A 21,302-nucleotide genomic window follows, 5' to 3' on the forward strand; every position below is an offset into this window, starting at 1 on the left:
AATAGCGTTTCAAACGTCACTCGCTCTGAGCCTGTGGTTGTTTCCCTTGCTCTGCATGGGTAACGCTGTTTCGAGCGTGGCTGTTGTCGTTGTGTTCCTTGTTCGAGCCCAGGGAGGAGAGGGACGGAAGCTATACTGTTACACTGGCAATACTATAGTGCCTATAAGAACATCCAATAGTCAAAGGTTAATGAAATACAAATGGTATAGAGGGAAATAGTCCTATAATACCTACAACCTACAACTTCTTACCTGGGAATACTGAAGACTCATGTTAAAAGGAACCACCGGCTTTCATGTTCTCATGTTCTGAGCAAGGAACTGAAACGTTAGCTTTCTTACATAGTACACTTTTACTTTCTTCTCCAACACGTTGTTTTTGCATTATTTAAACCAAATTGAACATGTTTCATTATTTATTTGAGGCTAAATTGATTTTATTAATGTATTAAGTTAAAATAAGTGTTCATTCAGTTTTGTTGTAATTGTCATTATTACAAATAAATGTAAAAAAAAAACCTGTCTGATTTAATTGGTATCTGCTTTTTTGGTCCTCCAATAATCGGTATCGGTGTTGAAAAATCACAATTGGTCAACCTCTAGTACGCACTACCCTCTGTAGTGCCTTGCGGTCGGAGGCCGAGCAGTTGCCATACCAGGCAGTGATGAAACCCATCGGGATGCTCTCGATGGTACAGCTGTAAAACCTTTTGAGGATCTGAGGACCCATGCCAAATCTTTTCAGTCTCCTGAGGGGGAATAGGTTTTGTCGTGCCCTCTTCACGACTGTCTTGGTGTGTTGGACCATGTTAGTTTGGTGATGTGGACGCCAAGGAACTTGAAGCTCACAACCTGCTCCACTACAGCCCCGTCGATGAGAATGGGGGCATGCTCGGTCCTCCTTTTCCTGTAGTCAAAAATCATCTGCTTTGTCTTTATCACATTGAGGGAGAGGTTGTTTTCCTTGCACCACATGGTCAGGTCTCTGACCTCCCTACAGGCTGTCTCATCGTTGTCGGTGATCAAGCCTGCCACTTGTGTCATCAGCAAACTTAATGATGGTGTTGGAGTTGTGCCTGGCTGTGCAGTCATGAGTGTACAGGGAGTACAGGAGGGGACTGAGCACACACCCCTGAGGGGCCCCCGTGTTGAGGATCAGTGTGGCGGATGTGTTGTTACCTACCCTTACCACCTGGGGGCAGCACCATCAGCAAGTCCAAGATCCAGTTGCAGAGGGAGGTGTTTAGTCCCAGGGCCCTTAGCTTATCGATGAGCTTTGAGGGAGAGGTAGAAAATGTCAGTGAAGACACTTGCCTGTTGTTCAGCACATGCTCGAAGGAAACGTCCTGGTAATCCATCTGGCCCTGCGGCTTTGTGAATGTTGACCTGTTTAAAGCTCTTACTCACATCGGCTGCGGAGAGCGTGATCACAGTCGTCCGGAACAGCTGATGCTCTCATGCATGTTTCAGTGTTACTTGCCTCGACGCGAGCATAGAAGTTATTTAGCTCTTCTGGTAGGATCGTGTAATTGGGCAGCTCTCGGCTGTGCTTCCCTTTTGTAGTCTAATAGTTTGCAAGCCCTACCACATCCGACAAGTGTCGGAGCTGGTGTAGTATGATTCGATCCTAGTCCTGTATTGACGCTTTGCCTGTTTCATGGTTCGTCGGAGGGCATAGTGGGATTTCTTCCAAGCTTCCGGGTTAGAGTCCCGCTCCTTGAAAGCGGCAGCTCTACCCTTTAGCTCAGTGCGAATGTTGCCTGTAATCCTTGACTTCTGGTTGGGGGTACAGTTGAAGTCAAAGTTTACATACACTTAGGTTGGAGTCATTGAAACTAGTTTTTCAAACACTCCTCAAATGTCTTGTTAACAAACTATAGTTTTGGCAAGTCTGTTAGGACATCTACTCTGTTCATGACACAAGTAGTTTGTCCAACAATTGTTTACAGACACATTACTTCACTCATAATTCACTGTATCACAATTCCAGTGGGTCAAAAGTTTACATACACTAAGTTGACTGTGCCTTTAAATAGCCTGGGAAATTCCAGAAAATTATGTAATGGCTTTAGAAGTTTCTGATAGGCTAATTGACATAATTTGAGTCAATTGGAGGTGTACCTGTGGATGTATTTCAAGGCCTACCTTCAAACTCGGTGCCTCCTTGCTTGACATCATGGGAAAATCCAATGAAATCAGCCAAGATCTCAGAAAATAAATTGTAGACCTCCACAAGTCTGGTTCATCCTTGAGAGCAATTTCCAAACGCCTGAAGGTACCACGTTCGCAAGTATACACACCATAGGAACATGCAGCCGTCATACCGCTCAGGAGGGAGACGCGTACTGTCTTCTAGAGATGAACGTACTTTGGTGCAAAAAGTGCAAATCAATCCCAGAACAACAGCGAAGGACCTTGTGAAGATGCTGGCGGAAACGGGTACAAAAGTATCTATATCCTCAGTAAAATGAGTCCTAAATCAACATAACCTGAAAGGCTGCTCAGCAAGGAAGAAGCCACTGCTCCAAAACAGCCATTAAAAAGCCAGACTATGGTTTGCAACTTCACATTTGGACAAAGATCATACTTTTTGGTGAGATGTCCCCTGGTCTGATGACACAAAAATAGAACTGTTTGGCCGTAATGACCATCGTTATGTTTAGGGGGAAAAGGGGGAGGCTTGCGAGCCGAAGAACACCATCCCAAACGTGAAGCATCATGTTGTGGGGTGCTTTGCTGCAGGAGGGACTGGTGCACTTCACAAAAAAGATTGCGTCATGAGGTAGGAAAATGATGTGGATATATTGAAGCAACATTTCAAGACATCAGTCAGGAAGTTAAAGCTTGCTCTCAAATGGGTCTTCCAAATGGACAATGACCCTAAGCATACTTCCAAAGTTGTAGCAAAATGGCTTAAGGACAACAAAGTCAAGGTATTGGCGTGGCCATCACAAAGCCCTGACCTCAATCCTATAGAACATTTGTGGGCAGAACAGAAAAAGCGTGTGTGTGAAAGGAGGCCTACAAACCTGACTCAGTTACAGCAGCTCTGTCAGGTGGAATGGGCCAAAATTTACCCAATGTATTGTGGGAAGCTTGTGGAAGGCTACCCAAAACGTTTGACCCTAGTTAAATATTTTAAAGGCAATGCTACCAAATACTACTTGAGTGTCTGTAAAATTTTGACCAACTGGGAATGTGATGAAAGAAATAAAAGCTGAAATCATTTTTTTCTCCTATTATTCTGACATTTCACATTCTTAAAATAAAGTGGTGATCCTAACTGACCTAAAACTGAATTTTTACTGGGATTAAATGTCAGGAATTGTGAGAATATGAGTTTAAATGTATTTGGCTAAGGTGTATGTTTACTTCCGACTTCAACTGTATGTACGTGCAGTCACTGTGGGGAAGACGTCATCAATGCACTTATTGATGAAGCCAGTGACTGATGTTGTGTACTCAATGCCAAAGGAAGAATCCCTGAATATATTCCAGTCTGTGCTAGCAAAAGAGTCCTGTAGTTTAGTATCTGCTTCATCTTTATGCGTGCATCCATCCAGGTGGTAGTGGGTATGATGCGTGCCATCCTTCCAGGTGGTAGTGGGTATGATGCGTGCCATCCATCCAGGTGGTAGTGGGTATGATGCGTGCCATCCTTCCAGGTGGTAGTGGGTATGATGCGTGCCATCCATCCAGGTGGTAGTGGGTATGATGCGTGCCATCCATCCAGGTGGTAGTGGGTATGATACATTTACTGTTGCTTAATTAAAAAAGTCAGGCAGACACACACACACACACAGCACTAGACAGTGCATTAAACCATTTTTGGTTTGTTTTTCGAGCAGTGAGTTATTGTAAAATGATGGGATTAAACACTGGTATGTTGATGTAGGGAAATGGGATGCAAATGGGAAACGCTGTCACAGTGACCTCTAGTCCTGCGTGATGTCCAGGGCCACGTTCAGTATGCAAATGTTGCAGATAGTTACACTTCTAAATATCCTGAATCGAGCTGGCATGATACCTTTATATATCATGAACCTATTTCACATGCTGTTCCAAATTGTTCCCAACTGAATGCTCCTCTGGATAAACAGGGCCATTTAGTTTGACTCGTTTTGCTCTGTCTTCCACACGTCCCTTTTTTTGCAGTGGTTTAATTGCGATAGTAGTACATTGTAATTTCCAAACATTAAAAACATAGGTCTCTGTAATAGAAATGTAGGCTATTGTACTGCTGTGTGCTTGTACGATCAACAGGTGGCAGTGCAGTATAAACTATTGGGCTTTCTTTTTTACCCAGTACAGTGTTGAAAAAGCCCACTAACTCTTGACTGGCTATATTGTTTTCATTTATAAGCACGAGTCATGTGGTATTGCTCCATGTTATCCACTCTTATTAAGCACATTAGTATTGCAGTTGTCCTAAGTTCCTGGTGCAGTATGGCTGATAGAAATATACCTTTCGTACCAGCTGACCTTTCAACTCCTACTGGATATTGCGCTCCAATGACAAGGATTTTATGCCTGAGAGTGATGCAATTAATTGTTACTACCAATGAACCAACTTACAGTAGGCCAACATTTGCACAGTAGTTAGGAACTCAAGTTGTTTCTCAACTCTACAGTTTTGTTCAAATTCCGTTTTTTTAATTTAGGGGTTGACCTTGTGCAACATCAAATCGCTTGCCATTCATCATGGTTCATCATGCCACCTGCCCACTGTGCCAGCCTTGCTGGAGAGAAATGGACCGAGCAGCACACACACACCCTAGATGTTACAGCTTAATTGCTACTGACACTGCCTCTCATCGGGGCCGGCCCTGTGCGAGTACTCCCTAATGGCTGGTTCTAGCTTGTCCTTGTCATTCCCTCTTTTCTCTCTCTGTGTTGTGAGTGGATCCACTGTGTTCTGCAGAACCTGCTCCTCTGATCCAGTACTGGGTTTAGATGCTGCATACTGCATATACCCCATTACATCATCTCACTGATCTAGTTTGAGGATTCCCCCCCCCCTGATGCCCACTCATGGTGATTTTGTATTTTTTTAAATGTTGGACTGTCTGGTTAGATGTAAGATGGATTCCTTTCTTAGTCTAGGTACAGGTCATCATTATAAATAAGAAATGGTTGTTAATTGACAGCCTGGCCTCGTTTGAAAGACAATCTGCTGTATTTAGCCTAGCAGTGTGTAGGAAGTACACTATTTGTACTTGGCGCCACTTCTAATGTTGAGTCAATGAGAAGGTGATCCCAGTGCTAATACTGCCACCATCACAGTCTGTCTTTATTTCACCCATCAGCATTAACTTAATGTGCAGCCATTATCTTCCCAGCAGGTAAAAGCAATTGACATGACATTGTCAGGAATGAAAGGCAAACTACAAAATAAGCACTTGACTCCCAGGCTCCACTGTCACTGTAATCTGATGTCTCCAAGGAGTTTATATGAAACGTTTTCAAATGAGTGTCAGGCAGAAGAAAAGCACAGAACTGGATTGAAAAGCACAGAACTGGATTGAAAAGCACAGAACTGGATTGAAAAGCACAGAACTGGTCTAACAGGTTGAAACGGGGAGGGACAAACCTGAACTTGTCAATTTTTAGAAATGCATGTTTTAGTTTTTCTGTGAATGAATACGGCCCTAGTTTGACATGATTAATCTATAGGTTTCTGGGACCAAGCTTTTCAGTGTGTGATCCCCATTGCAAGCCTTTCAAGGTGTGCTCTACGTTCTAGATTTGTGTGTTGACTTGTAGGCGACAGGTTTGACCAGGGTTATTTGTGTTTGGGGTAATGCTTGGTTATTGTGCCCTGATTAAACATCTCTTTCACTCTCCCTCTTGCTCGCTTTATATTTCTCCTCATCTCTCCCATCCTCCTCTCCCAGCAGTGATGCAGGGCTGAAGACGGCTCTGTCGGACTGGGACTCAGACATGGGCAGCACGGAGCGGCTGAAGGACAGCACGGACACACTGCTCAATGGAAACCGAGGAGACCAAGAGGGGGCCCGGCGCCTCGCACGACGGCTCTACCACCTGGAGGGCTTTCGCCGCTCCGACGTGGCCAAGCACCTGGGAAAGAAGTGAGTGGGGTCATACCCTCTACTGTTACCTAACCCAGGTCTCCTTCATGTCCTCTACTGTTGTTACCTAACCCAGGTCTCCTCCACTCCTTCTCAGACTCTGTGGCCAAGGACCTGGGGTCGGTTGCATAAAACATCTTCAGTTAATTTCACCCTTTTCTCTTAAAGTTTCCTTAACTTTAAGTTAGATGCGCAAAACATTTTAAGATGAATTACCCCCTTAAATTAAGAGACAAATGTAAGGGTGCCCACAAGGCCCCTTAACTGCTTTATTCAGTATGGATATCAATGTAAACAGCATTTGTGGAGGTGAATATTGCTTTCATCTGTTCTGCTTACATAAGGAAAACCATCAACCAGCTAGCTACTTAGCTAAACAATGGCAGGTGCACAATCTATGGCTACAAAGTTAGCTGGCGTTTGTTTGTTTACCAGCATAATATCACTGCTTATCTAAAACACAGTTTTTGACAGGGAAATTACTGCTCTTTGCTGAAAATGTTGTGGTGCGGATGGTTATGACTTTCTTTCCATTTGTGATGAGTCAATGAAAGGTCAACAAGCACGATCTCCCAACCCTAGAAATCCCACACATGCAAAAATCCACTATTTTATTTGCATGCTGGCATCAAAAATAGTCCTGGCTAAACAGCCGCCAATACAGGCTTGGTCTTTGCTTAATTTACGCATTTGTGGTCTCATCACTTTCTAGTTGCGTCACCAATGCCTCCTTATTTAGCGCACTTTTTTTGACACTAGCTCTATGGGCCCTGGTCAAAAGGAGTGGACTAAACAGGGCATAGGGTGCCATTTAGAATGTAGCTTTGGGCAGGATTTCCTTTGGTTCTAGCGACTCATCCAATTTCCTAATGCTGCGGGTCTGCTTCCCTGCCAGGCCTGAACGTTGCCCTGGGGTGCAGCTGTTCTGCCTCTAGGACCCCAATCCTTTTATACACCCCCTCACTCCAGAAAAATAGCACCTCCTCCTCTCCACCTGCAATAACCGCAGCACACACACACACACCTCTCACAGGCCTGTCAGGGAAGCCGTAGTTCCAGGGAAGGAAAATCTTAACGCTAAGGGGCCTAGCCCGAACCATGAAAAACAGCCCCAGACCATTATTCCTCCTCCACCAAACTTTACATTTGGCTCTATGCATTGGGGCAGGTAGCGTTCTCCTGGCATCCGCCAAACCCAGATTCGTCCGTCGGAACGCCAGATGTTGAAGCGTGATTCATCACTCCAGAGAATGCGTTTCCCCTGCTCCAGAGTCCAATGGCGGCGAGCTTTACACCACTCCAGCCAACGCTTTGTATTGCGCATGGTGATCTTAGGCTTGTGTGCGACTGCTCGACCATGGAAACCCATTTCATGAAGCTTCCGACAAACCATGCTTGTGCTGATGTTGCTTCCAAAGGCAGTTTGGAACTCGATAGTGAGTGTTGCAACTGAGGACAGACACTTTTTATGCGCTTCAGCACGGGGCAGTCCCATTTTGTGAGCATGTGTGGCCTATCACGTAGCAGCTGAGCCGTAGTTGCTCTTAGACATTTCCACTTCAAAATAACAGCACTTACAATCGTCTGGGACAGCTCTAGCAGGGCAGAAATGACGAATTGACTGATCAGTACTATAGTGGTTTATCTTGCTGTTCATGGCAATTTAAGATTAAGATCACAAGGTCCAATCGAAATTTGACTTCCACCTTGTGGGGGGCTCAGTGCCTTGCACAATGGCAGGCAATGGCATCTAGGATTTGATTCCAGCAACCCTCTGTTTGCCAGCCCATCAGACCCAGGATTCGAACTGGCAGCCCTCCGGTTACTGGCTCACCTCTCTAAGCGTTAGGCTACCGGCTGCCCCAATGTCATATAGCTGTCTCAGTTTAACCATGACATCAACTTGGAGTGCGTTGTTAAAGAAGTTGTCACAAAAATATCTGACATGTTCAGAGATTTAGCTAATGAGCAATGTGTCAACATGGAACATCCCACTAACACCTCAAAAGGATATGGTTACTAAGTACCTTCACCTGCAAAAGGTACCAAGTACTTTAACACACACTCAGAACACTCTTAGAGCCACCAGCTGTCTTGCACTAGCTACCTTCAAACAAACACCTCCTGTGCTCTTTAGTATGGTTGATTCAGGAGAAGGTGGGCCATGCATAGGCCACCAATGCCTTGAATCCTCTTGACATCTGAGCCACTCATCCTGTCAGTTACGCCCCATTCACCAGCCCCGCACTTGGACCACTCCCCTCACTTAGAAAGACGAACATGCCTAATGAGACGAGCAATTGGATCGTCACTTACCATTTGATCACATAGTGACTTCTCTTTTTCTGCAGAAACTGGCAAAGAGCAAATTCCTGTCTGCTCCATGGGTGTAAAGGGGGGAGGACCTGGTTGTTCTGCCTCAACCATTCTTCCTTTGGCATTTCTGCTGCTACTTTCCTACAGAGCTTCACCACCATCCGCCATAGGCCTCTTGTTCCAAGCTGCTGCGGACGCTGCCCTCACCCCCCCAGTACCTGTGTGGCACTCACCTGATGGACGCCCTCTACCTGGTGTGCGGAGAGAAAGGCCCAAAGAGAGACTCGGATCTTCTTCCAGAGTTCCTCTCGCTGAAATCGGTCCAGGAGAATGAGGTAGAAGAGTACCAGATGGATATGATGGTTAAGAGAGGCATCTTGGATCAGTGCTGCCACAACCCCTGCAACATTTTCCACCATGAGTAAATACTGCAACTGAAGCCCCGACGTCACACAGCGTGGCCTGCCTCACTCACTGCCCAACGCTCAGAGACAAAATCACGTGTCTCAAAGATCTGCTTTAAGAACCAGAAAAGTTCTGTGACGTAAAAAAAACTGTGACAACAATGTTGCTGGCTAGGTTGTTACTGTCACCGATAGTCAGTGGAATAGTATCCTGGGCCCTGATTTTTGTTTTTATTTTGTCATTTCAATTCCTAAGGTAATTTTAAAACAGATATGGGACCAGGCTAGTGGAAATGAGTAGCATAATAACATCAGACTGGTCTGTTGTGTAATTTGACTGCTGTGCCAGAAGGCTCGGATCGGAAAGTTTTTTTCAAAACGGCAAACTGATGAGAATTGAGGCAAATTAGATAATCACCACCAATTATCATTTCAATTACACTTAGGAAATTGGGCAGAACAAATTAGGCTTATTAGCATATTTTAGTAAGACGTTATGAAATGGTATTAGGGCTGTTTTGTTTGTCAATTGCCATCCTCAGCGACATTGGGTTCTTTTATGAGCTCTATACAAAACCTATTGCACCAACATACGGATGCCAAATTCTGGAGAGCTACTCCCCAGTACACCCACTACAGTCAGAGTCAAACAGCCTGCTAACACCAGCCGCAAATCTGTGCAGCATGGGTGACGAGGCCTTCGCACATGTCCCCTCAGCTCTTCAACACTCAACCTGCACACGTGTCCCCTCAGCTCTTCAACACTCAACCTGCACACGTGTCCCCTCAGCTCTTCAACTCTCAACCTTCACACGTGTCCCCTCAGCTCTTCAACACTCAACCTGCACACGTTTCCCCTCAGCTCTTCAACACTCAACCTGCACACGTATCCCCTCAGCTCTTCAACTCTCAACCTTCACACGTGTCCCCTCAGCTCTTCAACTCTCAACCTTCACACGTTTCCCCTCAGCTCTTCAACACTCAACCTTCACACGTGTCCCCTCAGCCCTTCAACACTCAACCTTCACACGTGTCCCCTCAGCTCTTCAACACTCAACCTGCACACGTATCCCCTCAGCTCTTCAACTCTCAACCTTCACACGTGTCCCCTCAGCTCTTCAACACTCAACCTTCACACGTATCCCCTCAGCTCTTCAAATCTCAACCTTCACGCGTTTCCCCTCAGCTCTTCAACACTCAACCTTCACGCGTGTCCCCTCAGCTCTTCAACACTCAACCTTCACGCGTGTCCCCTCAGCTCTTCAACACTCAACCTTCACACGTGTCCCCTCAGCTCTTCAACACTCAACCTTCACACGTTTCCCCTCAGCTCTTCAAAACTCAACCTTCACACGTGTCCCCTCAGCTCTTCAACACTCAACCTTCACACGTATCCCCTCAGCTCTGGAACACTCAACCTGCACATGTCAAGGAGGCAGCTTCAATTTCCTCATTTAAAAACAACTGAAGACTGACCTATTCCAGCTAACTTTTGTTTGATTGCTTAATCTGCTTAGTCTGTCTTTGACATCAAAATATAACCTAATGCATAGTTTTTTCTTCTACTTTTTGTTGTTTTTACCTGTTTTCCTGTGTGCGGTGAGGGTGGAGAATATACTCTACAAATTATTATTAGTATTCATTGGAATAACCCCAAGATGAACTGGCTGTCAGATGCACACTGATTTTTAAGGATAGTCTCTGATCAAATACAGTGGTCTGTGTCGCCAAGGAAACCAACTCCTACATAGCTTTGTCCTTTATTCTGACTATTCCCAGATACAGCTGTAGTGGCCAGTAATATTTGTTGTGTGTGTGTGTGTGTGTGTGTGTGTGTGTGTGTGTGTGTGTGTGTATATACAGTATATAAGATACTATAAATACTTAACATGCGACTTGTAATTAGCCTATTAGAATGTTTTTCTGATTCCATAAAGATAATAAAAAATATACAAGCAAGCATTAGGCAATGAGTTGACGTTGACTAGCAAGAATTTGTCTAAGAATTGTCTATATCAAAGGCAGAAATTGTATTAAAATTGTACAATGAATGGATTGACATACAAGGCGTAAAGCTTAATTTACAAACCATACTTCTAGGCATATACATCCTGAACTTGGAAGACAAAGCATGAACAAAGAGATTTGATCATATAACCTTCCCCTGTGGACTGGGTACAGGAAAAGAGAGAACAAAGGCATTTAATTCTGAAGGTGTCACCTTTCAACATAAAACCAAGACAGAATTCCTAAGACAAAAACCCTTTGCTTAATAGTAAATCAGAGTTCACCCGGTGCAGATGCAAGTTACCACTGAGATCATGTATCCATGGATAACAACAGTTATCTAGAGTAAACAAGTTTCAGATAGATACCATGATGGATACTATAGAATTATTCTGTCACAATATTCAGTCCACTGAATACTTCAACAGATATGCATTTTGGCTAGTCCTTGGGCATTGTCCTTTGATCCTGGACCATTTGCCATGCAACTCCAGGTGTCAGAGCACATAAATTAGGGCCAAGCCGATAAAGCCCAGCTAGAGCCCCAGCCCCAGCTAGAGCCTTAGGTAGAGCTAGAAGAAAGTGGAGTTGTACTTGTCCTCTACAGTACATCATTTGTTGATTGAAACTGGAACAGGGTTTTTTTTCTATGGGTGTTCATAGAAACGCAAGTGTATTTTTCCCTTCTAAATAACAATGAATCTAACGCTGTGTAGAAGTCAAGCCCTGCTGTGTTTTAGGTATGAAAGTGATGTGCTCTGTACACGGCTCTGTACAAACCAGTAAGAGCCTGAGATCCTTGACCCTTTCAGGGTAGTGTGTGGGGAGTTTTGAATCCTCGTGGCAAGGCAACAGTTGCCTATAAACTATTTACTTATGAGTTTTGTTACTGGCAATTGTGGTCTTTGGTGTGTATCTAAACACCATCATCTTTCTTTCTTTCTTACAGCAATGACTTCAGCAAGATGGTTGCTGAAGAGTACCTTACATTTTTTGAATTTACAGGGATGACATTGGACCAATCTCTCAGGTAACCATTTATCACTATTGTAGCCATTTGACACATTTAGTTCAAGCATGAAGGCAACAAAGGCATTTCTCAAAAAATAGAGGTTTAATGCCTGCCACCCCGGTAATCCAAATAAATTACATCTTGACATGACGAGTTTTGTTTTTCCTCAAGAGACCCAGGGTCCTCTTCGAGCCCTGATATTGATGTATGCACTTCATTTCATCTGACTTGCTGCTTCTGTGTCCTCAGATCTTTCTTGAAAGCTTTTGCACTAATAGGCGAAACCCAGGAGAGAGAACGGGTTTTGATCCACTTTTCCAATAGGTACTATCAATGTAACCCCACCGTCATCTCCTCACAAGGTACTTGTTAACTTCTTTGTGTCTATGCTACATGACTTGACAAGTGTTTTGAGTGATTAAACAAGATTGAATGACTGGCAATATGAAAAGTGCTGACATACCAAAGCTTTTGTCATATCTCAGTGTGTGCTGAAGGGTTACTATTTGCTGTGTTAGTTCCACTAGTTATATACTGGGTGGTGCCAGCCCTGAATGCTGATTGGCTGACAGCCATGGTATATGAGACTGTATATCATGGCTATTGGCAAAATAAATATATATATATATATTTTTTACCGCTCTAATTACGTTGGTAACCAGTTTATAATAGCAATAAGGCACCTTGTGGGTTTGTGTGATATACGCTTTGCGTCGTGCATAAGAACAGCCCTTAGCCGTGGTATATTGGCCATATTCCACTCCCCCTCGTTCCTCATTGCTTGATTATATCGTGTAGCTTCATTGGCTCAGTAGTCGTATTAGACTTGTCTTTCTAACAATGTCCATTTCAATGGAATCAAATGCATTGGTTTTTACCTTCAAATGCAGTCTACAGTACTCCCCCGATACCAGTGTCATGTCTTCCATAGCAACAGTCTTAGTAACAACAAGCCTCTGACCAGTATGGGTAAAAGCTAAAACGGTCCTCTCGTTGCCATGGAAGTGATGTTACACCACTATGTAGAAATGGATGTTGTGATCATCATTGGGGGGACTTGTTCCTTTCTAGAGGGCATCTTTAGAAGTCTGTGCATGATGTGACATTTCAGCAGCATGAGAAAGATAAAACTATGTTTTTGTTCCTTGCTGGTCTAACCAACAGTACGCACCACAACCTGTATCCCGTTGCTCATGAAATATAACATTAACAAAACATTTGATGTACATATGAGCACAGAACAACCATCCGTCATTGCTAAAATGGGTACTGTTAAAATTCCCCTTCACTAATTAACCTAATTTTTGCAGATGGAGCCCATTGCCTTACATGTGCTCTGATGCTGTTGAACACGGACCTTCATGGCCATGTAAGTTCTTCACTCTCTTTCTCTGCTGAGCTTTTGACCTTTTGTTCCTGCCATTCTAACCCTTTAGAACCACTACACTAATCTTATCACATAAGGCATTGTTAAAGGGGCAATCTGGCATTCAAACAACAGCAAAGCATCCACCCTGACAATTTTTGGGGGGTTAAAACAACTGAAGGATGGGAATGGAGAAATGTAACCACTCTCAAATTACTAGACAGAGCTATAGATGTAAGGACTGACCCTCCATGAGATCAAGGGGATAGTGTTAACCATGTTTTGAAGTTATACATTGGTTACAAAAAAATAAATGGACTAAAATATGCTTATTTAAGGTTCTGATGGGGTGCAACAGTTGACCTAAGCTCATAAGGCATTTCTAAGTTAGATTCTTCAATAATGATTGGCTATAGACCATACTTAAAATATATATAATGATTGGCTATAGACCATACTTAAAATATATATAATGATTGGCTATGGATCATACATAAAATATATATATAATGATTGGCTATAGATCATACATAAATAAATGTATAATGAATGTACCAACCCCAGATTGCCCCTTTTTGTGTCTTTTCAAGGAGACTCACTAATATATATATATAATTAAGGGATGCGTGCAAAGGATTCGTTCTTTCTGTAATAAAGCCCTTTTGTGGGATTACAAAAACGGCAATTATTCTTATTCTAAATATTAAGCTTGTGCCTCAAAGATAATTGAATAATTTTTAACTTCATGATTTTTTTTTTTATTTATTTTTTTTTTTATCCTCTCTGAGACCCGGCAGCTAAATTTCAGGCTTTTATTTGATTTAGTGTTTTTTAAAGCTTTGAGCAATTTATAAAGTGAAGGCTACCACTTCACCCTGGGATCCTCTCCAGTCCCTCCTGTAAAATGGCTGAATACTCCTAGACAAGGACACAGAGCAGTGATGAATGGCTATCGAAGCGGTGCCTGTCCAACACACACCTTCTGTTTGGGGACAGGGGCAGTTAGAGGATGATGGTTTGCACACCACCACAACTCAATAAATACTGGGATCAATAGTTTTCGGGGGAGATCTGTCCATTTAGTTATATAATGTGCTCCTCTTACAGAGACGAGGGGTAGGCTATGCACTCTGATTCCAATGTGCATGCAAGTGATGGAAAGTAGTGTTCATGTAACTTTGTATTGGCTCAAGGTTTTGGATATTTTCTCCGTCTGGTCAATGTTTTTTCTCCCATGTACCATCTGCTTGTGGCTCCCTACTCGGCCATACAGGCTTTGGTTAGGTAGGCATTAGTCAGTCTGATCAACACCCTGACACTGTCTGACAGACTCTGTTTGCTCTTAAGGAAGCCTTGTCTCACTTCGTCAAGCTAACTGTCAAACACATTGCAACTGGTGAGCGATTACATTTATTTGAATTAGTCTCTTCCTTTTCAGACTAGCCTTTGATTTAAATTTAAAAAAAATACTACACTGAACAAAAATATAAAGTCAACACGTGAAGTGCTGGTTGCATATTTCATGAGCTGAAATAAAAGATCACAAAAATGATCCATATGCCCAAAATGCTTATTTCTCAAATGTTGTGCACAAATTAGTTTACATGCCTGTTAGTGAGCATTTTTATCCTTTGTCAAGCTAATCCCGCCACTTGGACAGGAGTGGCATATCAAGAAGCAGATTAACACTTAGCCTACAATGGTCACGCACCCGCAGAAATGTCATTAACATAATACAGAAATACCCATAAAAATCCGTCTGTTTAAACTAGATATGCGGTACCAGTCGAAAGTTCAGACACCTACTCATTCCAGGGGTTTCATTTATTTGTTACTATTTTCTGCATTGTAGAATAATAGAAGACATCAAAACTATGAAATGACACATGGAATCATGTATTAGTCAAGAAAGTGTAAAACAAATCTAAATATATTTGAGCTCCAGTTGGAAGGTGAACCTTCACCCCATTCTGAGGTCCTGAGTGCTCTGGAGCAGGTTTTCATCAAGGATCTCTCTGTACTTTGCACGTTCATCTTTCCCCCGATCCTGACTAGTCTCCCAGTCCCTGCCGCTGAAAAACATCCCAACAGCATGATGCTGCCACTACCATGCTTCACCTTAGGGATGGTGCCAGGTTTCCTCCAGACGTGAGCCTTGGAATTCAGGCCAAAGAGTTCAATGTTGGTTTTATCAGACCAGAGTATCTTGTTTGTCATGGTCAGTCCTTTAGGTGCCTTTTGGCAAACTCCATGCAGGCTGTCATGTGCCTTTTACTGAAGAGTGGCTTCCATCTGTCCTGATTGGTGGAGTGCTGCAGAGATGGTTGTGTTTCTGGAAGGTTCTTCCATCTCCACAGAGGAACTCTGGAGCTCAATCAGTGTCCGTCGGGTTCTTGGTCACCTCCCTGACCAAGGCCCTTCTCCCGTGATTGCTCAGTTTGGCCAGGCGGCCAGCTCTAGGAAGAGTCTTGGGGGTTCCAAACTTCTTCAATTTAAGAATGATGGAAACCACTGTGTTCTTGAGGACCTTCAATTAAGGTCACAGTTATGAAAACGTAGGACACTGAAGAGGCCTTTCTACTGACTCTGAAAATACCAAAGAAAGATGCCCAGGGTCCCTGCTCATCTGCGTGAACGTGCCTTAGGCATGCTGCAAGGAGGACTGCAGATGTGGCCAGGGCAATAAATTGCAATGTCCGTACTGTGAGACGCCTAAGACGGCATTACAGGGAGACAGGACGGACAGCTGATCGTCCTCACATTGGCAGACCATGTGTAACATCACCTGCACAGGATCGGTACATCCGAACATCACACCTGCGGGACAGGTACAGGATGGCATCAACTGCCCGAGTTACACCAGGAATGCACTATCCCTCCTTCAGTCCTCCGACTGTCCGCAATAGGCTGAGAGAGGCTGGACTGAGGGCTTGTAGGTCTGTTGTAAGGCAGGTCCTCACCGGCAACAACATCGCCTATGGGCACAAACCCACCCTCGCTGGACCAGACAGGACTGGCAAAAAGTGCTCTTCACTGAGGAGTCGTGGTTTTGTCTCACCAGGGGTGATGGTCGGATTCACGTTTATCCTCGAAGGAATGAGCGTTACACCGAGGCCTGTACTCTGGAGCGGGATCGATTTGGAGCTGGAGGGTCCGTCGTGGTCTGGGGCAGTGTGTCACAACATCATCGGACTGAGTTTGTTGTCATTGCAGGCATTCTCAACACTGTGCGTTACAGGGAAGTCCTCCTCCTCCCACCAGCCATACTGCTTGTTCTGTATGTGATTTCCAGCGAGACAGGAATGTCAGTATTCTGCCATGGCCAGCGAAGAGCCCGGATCTCAATCCTATTGAGCACATCTGGGACCTGCTGGATCGGAGGGTGAGGGCTAGGGCCATTCCCCCCGGAAATGTCTGGGAACTTGCAGGTGCCTTGGTGGAAGAGTGGGTTAATATCTCACAGCAAGTGTCAAATCTGGTGCAGTCCATGAGGAGATGCACTGCAGTACTTAATGTAGCTGGTGGCCACACCAGATACTGACTGTTACTTTTGATTTTGCCCCCCCCCCCCCCCCTTCCCCCTTGTTGTTCATGGACACATTATTCCATTTTTGTTAGTCACATGTCTGTCGAACTTGTTCAGTTTGTCTGTTGTTGAATCTTGTATAAATATTTGTATGAACATGTTAAGTTTACTTAAAATATACGCAGTTAACAGTGAGAGGACGTTTTATTTTTTTGCTGTGTGTCGGTATGTCGTTTCCTGACCGTGTCTCTGATATAGGACAGACTCTTAAACAAACTTTCTTTTAATATGTCGTTTCATGTAGTGAATGTTATTGAATGTGTTTCTATTGGCTGATATCCGTAATGACAAAAAAAAAAAATGTATACCTTAATTAAGGGATGCGTGCGACGGATTCATTCTTTCTGTAATAAAGCCCTTTTGTGGGAAAAACAAATTCTGATTGGCTGGGCCTGGCTCCCAGTGGGTGGGTCTAGGCCCACCCATGGCTGCGCCCCTGCCCAGTCATGTGAATTCCATAGATTAGGGCCTCATGAATAAATTGAAATGGACTGAATTCCTTAAATGAACTATAACTCAGCTGAATCTCGGAAATTGTTGCATGTTTATTTTTGTTTAGTATAGTTCAATGATTACTCTGCTGCACGGGGCCCACAGCACTATGCCATTAAAACATGATTAAACTCTGCCATTAGAATAGTCCAGCCTGAAACGACCTCGGCATCGCTGTGTGGCCACGAGCTGCTATGCTGTGCTAACATGAAAGCATACATCTTCTTTTTGTTTCTGGAACTGTGTTTTCGAGAGCCCTGAGTGAAAACAACCTGTGAATTCATTTAATGGTCACTAAAGTATATTTACCTTCTCAGGGGGGATAAAATGACTTGTGCTCATTGGCACTATGGGCAAGTTATGGGGTGCACACAGCCACCAGAGGCTCTCTCTGACCTTGCCAATAAGTAGTCACAAGTCTTGTTCTGAAGGTTGCGGGGACTAAACATAAGAAATAGTTTGCTAGCGAGTTGAAACGGGGAGGATATTTTAACATCTTAGATGGGTCCACGGCGTCATCGCACAGTAAATGGATGCCTCTTAGTGTAGCATAGATTAAAGAGAATCTCTGAACAACAGAATTTTGATGTGAAGTATGCATCCTAAACACAATGTGTAGAATTTCATTACAAGCCCTCCTTGCACTCTAACACTCGTACACAGAGAGATTGTCAGCTCTTGCAGTTATATAGATCAAAACGTGCTCGGTGTTGCCTTCTGGAAATCGTGTGCCAGTCTGAACATTTGTCAGTGCCGTCCACCTACAAACTCTGGCCGGTGTTGGCAGGAACCGTCAAGTCATTGGAACAAACACCGTCTGCTCATTCTGTTAGAACAAGCGGTTGCAGTGAATACTAGCTTTCGTCCCCTACACTATTAACAGCAATATTAAAGTGATCTAGTCTACAACCATTTCGTACTGAGAAGGAAAAACCTTGTTCAATCTTTACTAATGATACATGTAATGTTACAAGTGTTTTAATTTTGCCAAATGTATTTTTATGTTTCTGAGAGCCAGTAGTACAGGGTTCCATTGGGAAACAGACCCCTTGCTTTCTGAGAGACAGTAGTACAGGGTTCCATTGGGAAACAGACCCCTTGCTTTCTGAGAGACAGTAGTACAGGGTTCCATTGGGAAACAGACCCCTTGCTTTCTGAGAGACAGTAGTACAGGGTTCCATTGGGAAACAGACCCCTTGCTTTCTGAGAGACAGTAGTACAGGGTTCCATTGGGAAACAGACCCCTTGCTTTCTGAGAGACAGTAGTACAGGGTTCCATTGGGAAACAGGCCCCTTGCTTTCTGAGAGACAGTAGTACAGGGTTCCATTGGGAAACAGACCCCTTACTTTCTGAGAGACAGTAGTCAGGGTTCCATTGGGAAACAGACCCCTTACTTTCTGAGACAGTAGTACAGGGTTCCATTGGGAAACAGACCCCTTACTTTCTGAGACAGTAGTACAGAGTTCCATTGGGAAACAGACCCCGTACTTTCTGAGAGACAGTAGTACAGGGTTCCATTGGGTAACAGACCCCCTTACTTGACATGAGTGTACAGTACCAGCGTGTTTTGTTTGAGTGCTTTAATGGAGTTTAGTTTTAGACTGGGATTTCATTGTGGTGCATTGTGGGAACACACTGCACAACAATGAAGTACCAGATAATGTAGGTCATTTTTGTAGTAGTTAATATTAATAATGTCCAAACTTTTTAGTTTTAGTGCACCGTAGGTACCTCCTCTAAAACCCACTGATATAGTCGGGACTTGAAATTCCCCCTAGTGTACTCTTATCCAGCCAGCGACTTACTTACTGCCTCAGAGCAAAAAGCTTAATGGTCTTTTATTATGGGAGCCAAGTGATTATATCTTCCAATTCAATAAGATGCCACTTTCCCACCTCCGTTTACCCTTGATGTTCGTATTAGAATTCTGGACTTGGTGCTTATTCTGAAATGATAAATGTATGGATGATGCCACATTTATAGTAGCTCAGTTTGATGTTGCCATGAATGTAGGACCTATCCACTTAGTTTTGTATTTAGGGTCAGGAACTATTTTGGAATGCAGGCGATGTTCCGCCTCCTGCATAAATAATGTCATGATCATGGCCCCCTTAACCTGTCAATAAGTTCAAACTGTGTAATTTTGATAGGGTTAACCAAGGCCTCGGTCTGATGCGCTTTTCACATCATCCCAGTCATAAATCTTTCCTACACCTTACAGAATATCGGGAAGAAGATGACGTGCCAGGAATTCATCAATAACCTGGAAGGGTTAAATGGAGGACAAGATTTCCCCCGAGAGCTCCTAAAGGTAGGTCCTGTTGCTTTGCCTCATTCAATAGTTTGCCAGTGATTGTATAAGGGTGATGGAGGATCATGTCTGGAGGCCCTCGAATGTAAAATGATGAGTACCTTAATGGCGTGAGTGAAACAAGACTGTGGATAGACTGGTCCAATGGCCTGTCATGTGAAAGAGGAGACTTCTATTGCACCAAGTAACACAAAACGCGATATTAGCTCCACTCTGTTCGAATGACAATCTGATCCCTTCAGCCGTCAGACAGCACTTGCCTCGGCCATTCAGCCCACGTTAACCTGATATTTGTTCACCTGATATTCTGAATGACTTACAACCGAATGACAAACGTTCTACCCTGGTATTAATTAGTGCTAGTTAGGTTCTGTCATTGGAGACCGGGTATAAAGGTCTTGGGACTTTGCCTCAAAGTGAAACATCAGACCACACAAGCATAGAAGGTTCTATTACAGTCCACTTATATTATGGCAGCTGCTGTGGTCTATGGCGAACTATGCAAACTATTTGTTGCTACTAGTTCTTCAGTTAGTACACTGCAAAAACATTAGACATATTGTTATATTCTTAATGTATTTTTTGTTTACTTGAGGGCCTTCAAGTTTTTAGGTATCATTTTCTCTAAGAAGATATTGATTATAGGTATACTGTAGTTTAATGAACCTGCAGTATTTTCACCGTCAGCAAATATTGCAATCATCTCAGTGACCTGCCAATATTGCACCAATAGAAAGCAACACTTCCTGCTGCTTAATCTCTTCCCACAGTCATTCTGAGATGTCCGGTGTTGGCACACTCGGTGTGGCAAAAGCTTACTCCCTTGCTGGGCGAACCAGAGCACAGCCCTGCTGGCCATAAGCTCCACTGGCCAAGAAAATAGGAAATTAGCATGTTCTGCCAAGACTCCTTCTCACTGTTCATCATTTAATGAAATAATATCCCCCCCTCCTGTCTAATTAAAAAGAACACACACCTAGCTCTCACAGCAAATTTCTTGCATCGACTAGCGTTTGGCAATAACACCCGTTGGCATTGGACATGGCCAAATGGTGGGCAGGATGACGATCTCCAGGCAAAGCAAAATGCCCTTACTGTGCCTCCTCGGCATCGCCTGGCGCCAGCTTGGATAAGTCATCTTAGATTCTCTTCTCTTTCCTCTTTAGTCTTTTGGGAATTTGCTTCATGGCTCTAGTTTGGCTCTGTAGAGAATGGGACTGTACTGTTTCGTCTACAAAATTCGGACATGAATTACTGTACATTTTGTGCATCTTTTCAGATCAGATATTTTCTGCATTTCAGATGAATAAATACACAAGTATGTGGACACCCCTTCAAATTAGTTAATTCACCTATTTCACCCACAACAGTTGTGCATGGCTGTGTGCCGTCAAATCTCTATAAACAAATATTGGCAGAATGTCCTTACTAAAGAGCTCAGTGACTTTCAACGTGGCACTGTCATAGGATACCACCTTTAAAACAAGTCAGTTTGTAAAATTTCTGGCCTGCTAGAGCTGCCCCGGTCAACTAAGTGCAGTTATTTTGAAGTGGAAACATCTAGGAGCAACAACGGCTCAGCCGTGAAGTGGTAGGTCACACCAGCTCACAGAACGGGGCCGCAGAATACTGAAGTGCATAGTGTGTAACAATTGTCTGTCCTTGGTTGCAACACTCACTACCAAGTTTCAAACTGCCTCTGGAAGCAACGTCAGTGC

The 21,302-nt window shown here is 43.7% G+C and overlaps 1 protein-coding gene across 11 annotated transcripts in view; it reads left to right on the plus strand.

Moving 5' to 3' along the window:
* The window catches only part of psd3l (pleckstrin and Sec7 domain containing 3, like), a 139,660-nt gene that overhangs the window by 59,111 nt on the left and 59,247 nt on the right, over positions 1 to 21,302 (plus strand). For 9 of the 11 annotated variants that reach the window (XM_021601636.2, XM_021601634.2, XM_021601637.2 and 6 more), the window contains 5 exons: positions 5,895 to 6,089; positions 11,766 to 11,846; positions 12,078 to 12,190; positions 13,139 to 13,197; positions 19,495 to 19,584. In XM_021601636.2, the coding sequence (XP_021457311.2) occupies positions 5,895 to 6,089; positions 11,766 to 11,846; positions 12,078 to 12,190; positions 13,139 to 13,197; positions 19,495 to 19,584 (538 nt within the window). The remainder of the gene's footprint in view (positions 1 to 5,894; positions 6,090 to 11,765; positions 11,847 to 12,077; positions 12,191 to 13,138; positions 13,198 to 19,494; positions 19,585 to 21,302) is intronic. The other 2 variants (XM_021601635.2, XM_021601643.2) reach the window with 1 other exon arrangement.

This window comes from Oncorhynchus mykiss, chromosome 5 (assembly GCF_013265735.2).
Source record: "Oncorhynchus mykiss isolate Arlee chromosome 5, USDA_OmykA_1.1, whole genome shotgun sequence".
NCBI lineage: Eukaryota > Metazoa > Chordata > Actinopteri > Salmoniformes > Salmonidae > Oncorhynchus > Oncorhynchus mykiss.